Below are 7,002 nucleotides of genomic sequence, written 5' to 3'. Positions count from 1 at the left end.
GGGGGGGGGAAAGAAAAGAGCAGATTAAACCTCAGCCCTAATCGTGCAGCTGCCGCGGGCTGGAGGTGAAGAATGGGACTGGCCAACACAAACATGAAAAGAAGGATTACAAGATGGAGACTTACCAGCTCTCCGAAAGTCGGTGATGGACCCCAACTGATTGTGCTTTCATCTGCTGCAGCAATAATACTGCTTTTCCTGCGGAATAGAAACAAAAGCGCAAGCGTTAAACATCGCCGAGACCAAAAATTGCAAAAAGCAGATTAATTCTGGGAGTCGTGGCTGTGAGAATCTTGCAATGCCTCATGGGATTTGTAGTTCCACCACAGCTGGAGGGCCAGAGTTTGGTTACCCCCTGCTCCTGACCTTCCAATACAAAGTCTGCCAATTCCTTACACACACACACACACACACATACATTGTACTCACCCGCAGGCCAGATTTCGAACCTTCCAGCCACAAAGGTCCTGCACGGTTTTGGGGTACATGGTGGAATCACGAGAGGTGTTTGTAGCTCCCCAGAAATACAGCCCGCCTAGGAAGGAAGAGTGCAATTAGCTGAGTGCTGTATAAAAGAGAGACCAAGGCCGATTCCCCGCCAGGCAAAAAAAAAGAAGCGTACGTTTCGGGGGCCACACAGGGTCCCTTCGTCAGGGCGAGAAGATGCGTCAATGGACATATTGAATGATATTACTGAGTGCTGGCGATTCTCGTCTTCTACCTTGTGTCCGCACGGCGCCATCCGTGGTCATCCCTGCGAGCACCATTGTTGTACAGGCCGGGAGCGTTGCGAGGAGTGCGGAGGGACTTTCTATCCATTCACCTCTGCTGCATCCAATCAATATATGCTATAGGCAGGTACTAATGAATCCTTCCAGATCCCTCCCTTTGGATCGGAAGTATCGGTCTGCTTTAAAGAGAAACTCCAGGTTCCCACCGCCGGGACTCAAACAGAAGATGCGGCAATACTGGGGGTCCCCGTTTTGAATAGCAGCTAGGATGCGATCTGCATGTAGTTATGTATGTAGCATATTCTCCCTGTTCTTGAATTGGTTTTTTCCGGGTACTGCAGTTTCTGCTCACACTCCAAAAGACATCCTGCTGGGTTAATTGGCTATCTATCCATCTATATCTATATATATATCTCTATCTATCTATCTATCTATCTATCTATCTATCTATCTATCTATCTATCTATCTATCTATATATATATATATATATACACACATACATACACATACACATACTCACATACTGAGTGGCCAGATTATTATGACCCCCCCATCAGTACTTGGTTGGGCCGCCTGGTGACTCCGCGAGATGATGAAAGGTGATGCGAGGAATCTGACACGGCACTGTTGCCCTTCTGTTGTCTTGTACCAGTCTTGCCCCTCCCCCGTTCTGCCCTAACATTGACTAGTCGCTGACGGCCACAATTCGCACGTTCAGACCCAGATTTTCGGCTGACAGTCCGGTCTTTAAACACTTTAACAATGAGCCGCTCTTGAACATTTAATGAATTCTGCTGTTTTGCTGATACTCGCTCCATGGCTCCGAGCGCCAACAATCATCCCGCGTTCAAAGGCTGTTAAATCGCGTTGTTTCCCGGTATCTTCCCAATCACTTCTACTGTCGTGGTAAACAACCTGCCCCCCTATTTATAATGGTCTGGCCCTCTAGCAACTTCAGCGCCAAATTATAGCTCATTTGCCTACAAACGTCAGGTGGTCATAATAATCTGGCCACTCGGTGTGTGTATGGCATGCATGTGAGATGGGGACCTCACATAGTGAGCTCCTGGGGGGGGGTAAGGAATGAACTGAAAGCGCAGTAACTAATCATTCAAAAAGTTCGTAGAGAAGACTCTGAAAAATAACCAAGGCAACAGTGAACCCGGCATCCATTATCATCTACTCACCCATCTCACTGACTGCGAATGAGCAGGTGGCCCCGGCGTAGATCTGGGAGGCCCCACGGCCGGGGAAATCGAACAGTTTTACTAGTCTCGGGACCAGCTCATCTTTCTGCTCCGTGTGTCCGAGCCGGCCGTAGCCCCCAAAGCCCCAGGTGAAGACGCGTTTCTGGGAGTCCAGGACCAGCTGGGGAAAGACGAAAATATTAAAAAAAAAAAAAAAGTGTTACAGACACCAACAGTCATTTAACCCTCCATCCAGCTTCTAGAGCTCCACTTCCCCCCACACCATTCTGCTCACTGACTACAATGGGTTAAAAGGAGAACTATGGGGTCAGGGCTTTTCCCCATAGTTCTCCTTAGGGTAACGGGAGGACACAAACTAGCGTCCTCCCGTCACCCTAAGCTCAGTATATAGGGAGCTACGGCTCTCTATATACCGAGACTGCCGCAGCCGGGACTGATCCCGACATTACTGTCGAGATCCACCCAGCTGCGTGAGTGACAGCTGGCTCTGCCTATCTAGATGCAGAGCCAGCTGTACCCGCCCCCTCCCCCGTCAGTTCCGCCAGTCAGCGCTGGAGGATCGGAGCGGGGAATCCAGCCCCTCCCCTGTCACGGGTGGATGACATGTGAATTTTAGCCAGATAACCAATTTAGCCAATTTTTATAGGAAGTCGCAGTTTTCAGTACTACCGCTAGAGGGCAGCAGTGCCCCGCCATGGGACGTGTACCATGTGACTCGTGCACACCAGCTGCATCATCAATCGGGCCCCTTGTGTTTTTGCGGGACAGTCTCACCGTGTGGTTAATGCCGCAGGCTATATCGCGCACCACCACGTTGGGCACGGGCAGGACTTGGCCATCCTTCGTTTTCTCTATGAATATGGCGATCCTGCGCGGGACCAGCTCGCAGTCGTACTCGATTCGCTGTGCCCGGGCAATATACTTCCCGTCAGAGTTGTGACCTGTAACTGAGCAGGGGCCCGATGCCACCGTTCGTATTTGAATTCCCGAGAGGCAACCATATTTGTGTGGACCCCAAAGGTTCTGACCGAGGTTACGATAGGCAGCTGGGGGGGAAAAAACAAAAAAAAAGACAATAAAAATCACATAGAAGACACAAGAAGACAATAAAAGTCCAGGGAACTCGGCGGCCATCTTCTGCTGAGGTAATGTAAAGGGAGTTTCGCAGATATAAAGATGTGCCTTGTCAGGGTTATAATAAAGCTTGATCAAAGCGGACTTTGAAGTGAGGATTTGTCATCTTATAGGAGACATCTAGAAATGACGATTGTTCTTAAGCAGTAGCCGGAAAAATCTACCATCCTGGATATTAGGAATGCACCGACACTAGTATCGGTATCAGTGCCGATACCAAGTATTTCGGTGAGTAATCGTCCAAATGCTCCGATGCCTAGCCCGATAATTCTGGTATCAGGAAGCCGGGCAGCGCGTCATTACACGCCCCCATGCTTTCTGATTGGCCAGAAAGCTGGCTTCATGAAGCCGGCTTCCCGGCCAATCAGGAAACCGGGCGCCGTTTAATGACCAATCAGGAAGCCGGGCAACATGTCATTACATGGCTTTAAGATTGGCCAGAAAGCCGGCTTCATGCTCCCTCATCACCAGGTGACAAGGGAGCATGATAATACCACCAAAAGAAAGCTCTATCTGTCCCCAAAAAAGGGTATAAAATTCATTTCAGTACAGCGCTGCATGACAGAATAAATGTCAGTCAAAGTACCGCAGCGCTGAATACTGAAAAATGGCCTGGATGGGAAGGGGGTTTAACACCGCGGATGTCAACTGGTTAAAGGAGTTCTAGCCGACAGGTTGGCTCAGTAGATGGGGAACACATACCGGCGCTCGCTCACTTCTCGATCCTGTCACGGCTCTCTGCCATGACAGGGGAGGGACTGGATTCCCCCCTCCCCGCTCAGATCCTCCAGCGCTGACTGGCAGGACGGGGGAGGGGGAGGGTACAGCTGGCTCTGCCTCTAGCTAGGCAGAGCCAGCTGTCACTCACGCAGCTGGGCGGATCCAGACAATTGTCGGGATCCGTTCCGGCTGCGGCGGTCTCAGTATACTGCGAGCTGTAGCTCCCTATATACTGAGCCTAGGGTGACGGGAGGACGCTAATTTGTGTCCTCCCGTTACCCTGAGAACTATGGGGAAAAGCCATGACCCCATAGTTCTCCTTTAATGGGACTTCCGGTATCGGTGAGTCCCGAAAAAAATATATATCGGTACTCGGTACCGAAAAACCCATATCAGTGCATCCCTACTGGAAATAAAGTGCTTCCTGTGCCTAGGTGCTCCTGTTCTGTAGCCTCATAGCTGTATATCTGCAGTGTGAGATCATTTAAGGCGCTGCTGCCTGACTGCTGGTCTCAGGAGATTGGGGGATGTCACTTTTGTGCTCACCGTTCTCCTTGCTGGAGAGGAAGCCGTACCCGAGGAGCTGCAATGCAAGGATCTCCCTGCTTTTGCTTCGTCCATTCTGTGGATCTCAACTTCCTCCATCTCTATAATTACCCCCCAGTCATCGGGGAGGGCAGCTCTGACATGAGGAAGCAAAGGCCAAGATGGCCACCTCCAGACAGTGGCACGATGTAGAACAAGGCGCGCTTGAGTCAGAAATGGGGGTCAAAGGATCCAGCTGCAGGACCACATGCAACACTGGTGACTGATCCTTTGTCCTATCCTTGACTTAGTTGGGCACAGCTTCAACCACACAGGTCCTCTTTACACAACTTGCAGAGGGAAGGGCATACTTCTGGAGATCAATGTAATGGAAAGATGTCTGCTTACCAAATGTAAGCATTTAAAGGGCCAGTGTATCCAAAAGGGTAGATTACAGTCACAAGGTGAAGTCTAGTGTTGAGTTTTGTGGGACTCCACAATTAAGATCCCCCAGCCATACTTCCTAGCTTGGTTCCTGCCCACATGGGAGATCCTACTCTACTCGTTGGGGTAGTCACCCAAGTGAAAACCTGGCAGGTGGTGAACCCCTCAACGAGGCCAAACCTGGTATGTAGATCTGTAAACTAAATGAGGAGATACCACCAGAATCTTCTAGGGATTGAACATCCCTTAAAAAAACCCGTTGTGCCCCAACATCTAGACATGGGTCAACTAGAGTTGGATTGGCAGCTTCAGGTGAAGCCATCCATGATTGTTGCTTTACGACCAACCTCAGGATCTCCTAGAAAAGGAACTGTGTGTACCATACAGAGGAGCTCGGCATCCAGATGGGGTACGGGACAGACGGCAAGCTTGCTCACCTTGTTGCTTAGGCACTTCTTTACGTCCTATCAAGTCCCAGTTGGTTGCTCCAAATATCAAGAGCTGTCCCTTAGCTTTGGAGCCTTCAAGTTTCTGGAAGGAACAGAATAAATATCGGCGTCAAACTAGTACACAAAACACGGAAAGTCTGCAGAGTAGATGATTGAAGACTACGTCTATGGTAGAGAGGTAAATATGGAACGAAGGATCCAGACTGCTCAATCCAGGAGCCCTCTCCACTGACAACAACTAAGAGGAAACCTCAAAAGTTAGGTGCCAGCTTTTGTCACAGGTCGGCTAGAACTAGGAGGTGAGTGAAAAGCCCCTCCCCCCTCATAGTTCTCCTTTAAGGGCCATTGGTCATGCTCTGACCTATAGCCAGTCAGTGCTTTTTTTTGGTGGAGTGGGGCTGTTAGTGTGTTAGCTGCAGTGCGTTTTTGACGCGTTTGCTGACCGTTCAAAATGTGACATGCTGTATTTTTCTGTCGTAAGCTGAACTGACTGCGCACGTGGGAACCGGAGCCCATAAAACACAGAGGGAGACATTGGGATGCAGGAGCGCACGGATCAGGTCAGCACAGAAAACGGACGTCGTGTGAACAGGCCCTCAAGGCTTGACATGTGTGGTGTCTATTTACCCGACTTTTATATTTTACCAAAAATATGCGTAAGAAGAAATGTTTTATAACAAACGTAGGAAAAAATAAATTTGGCCAATTTACGGTACTTTTTTTCATTATATAATAAAAAAATACCCCCTCCCCCAGTGGTTCTGCCTTTAGGCGTTCCCTTAAGACTCATCTCTTCAGGGAAGCCCATCCCACCTCAACCTAACCATCACGTTCCCAGACAATTCATCCCCACACAGCTACCTCCTCATGTATCACTGGCCCCTCCCCTTTTAGATTGTAAGCCCTCAGGGGCAGGGCCCTCCTTACCATCTTATCTTGTATTGTGATTGTAATGTCTTCCTTATATTGTAAAGCGCCGCTCAAACTGTTGGCGCCATATAAATCCCATATAATAATAATGCCGACTGGTGAGACTCCCCTAACATTTTCCAACCCCCGACTATAGCTCTACATATACACACTTGGGATCATGAAAACACGGGCTCATATGCTTCTTGGCGTAGACACGTCCACTGGTGATAAGTACCCGTGATACATAGGAAGTCATATTTGACTAGCTCCTCCCTGGTGGGTCCTTAGTCATCTAGGAGGGCAATACAAATGGAGAATAGACTTTACAAGCCTCTCTGTGTGCCCAGGTTGGGGGTGGTGAGTAAAATATGGCGTCACGCCAGGTGTCCTCATTGGCATCCGCCATTTCATGGATGATAAATAGAATAATAAGAATGATAATAATAATTATATGTTTTGACATTTATTGGCTTCTCCGTGTTCCATTAATGATATATTATTCCCCAGCTTTAGTACGATGGCGCCTCCCCTATGTGCTCCGGATTGGGGGGTGAAGACTATGTAGTACATTGGGGTCACTTACGATCTTCTCCTTAGTATGTTCGGGTTCGGTAACGACGACAGCAGCGGCTCCAGCTTGGGATTTGGCTCCTCCCTTGTTGGGTCCCCGCTTGTGGTTGGCGCCCCCGTCTGATCCCGGGCTGCCGTCCAGCTCTAGATCGTCGTCGCTGCTGAACTCATCGCGGCCTCGCTTCTTCCCGGCCGCCCGCTTCCTGCCTCCACTTCCGTCCGTCACCTTCTTTCTTGGCATGGTAGCGATTGAGTGTCACTGTGGAGAGGCGGGAGATGGGGTGGTCATGGGATGACCAACATGGGGG

General features: G+C 49.6%; 1 protein-coding gene across 1 annotated transcript in view; it reads right to left on the bottom strand.

Annotated features, from left to right (window-relative positions):
* Window positions 1-7,002, bottom strand: part of RCC2 (regulator of chromosome condensation 2) — a 10,784-nt gene that overhangs the window by 2,613 nt on the left and 1,169 nt on the right. Inside the window, exons 2-7 of the mRNA XM_018570450.1 lie at window positions 6,708-6,953; window positions 5,201-5,294; window positions 2,715-2,986; window positions 1,920-2,100; window positions 430-535; window positions 126-198 (exon numbers count right to left, since the gene is read on the bottom strand). Of these exons, the coding sequence (XP_018425952.1) occupies window positions 126-198; window positions 430-535; window positions 1,920-2,100; window positions 2,715-2,986; window positions 5,201-5,294; window positions 6,708-6,935 (954 nt within the window). The 5' untranslated portion in view covers window positions 6,936-6,953. The remainder of the gene's footprint in view (window positions 1-125; window positions 199-429; window positions 536-1,919; window positions 2,101-2,714; window positions 2,987-5,200; window positions 5,295-6,707; window positions 6,954-7,002) is intronic.

This window comes from Nanorana parkeri, unplaced genomic scaffold (genome assembly GCF_000935625.1).
Source record: "Nanorana parkeri isolate BGI_ZX_2015 unplaced genomic scaffold, ASM93562v1 scaffold1533, whole genome shotgun sequence".
NCBI lineage: Eukaryota > Metazoa > Chordata > Amphibia > Anura > Dicroglossidae > Nanorana > Nanorana parkeri.
This window is presented reverse-complemented; position numbering and strand designations above follow the sequence as displayed.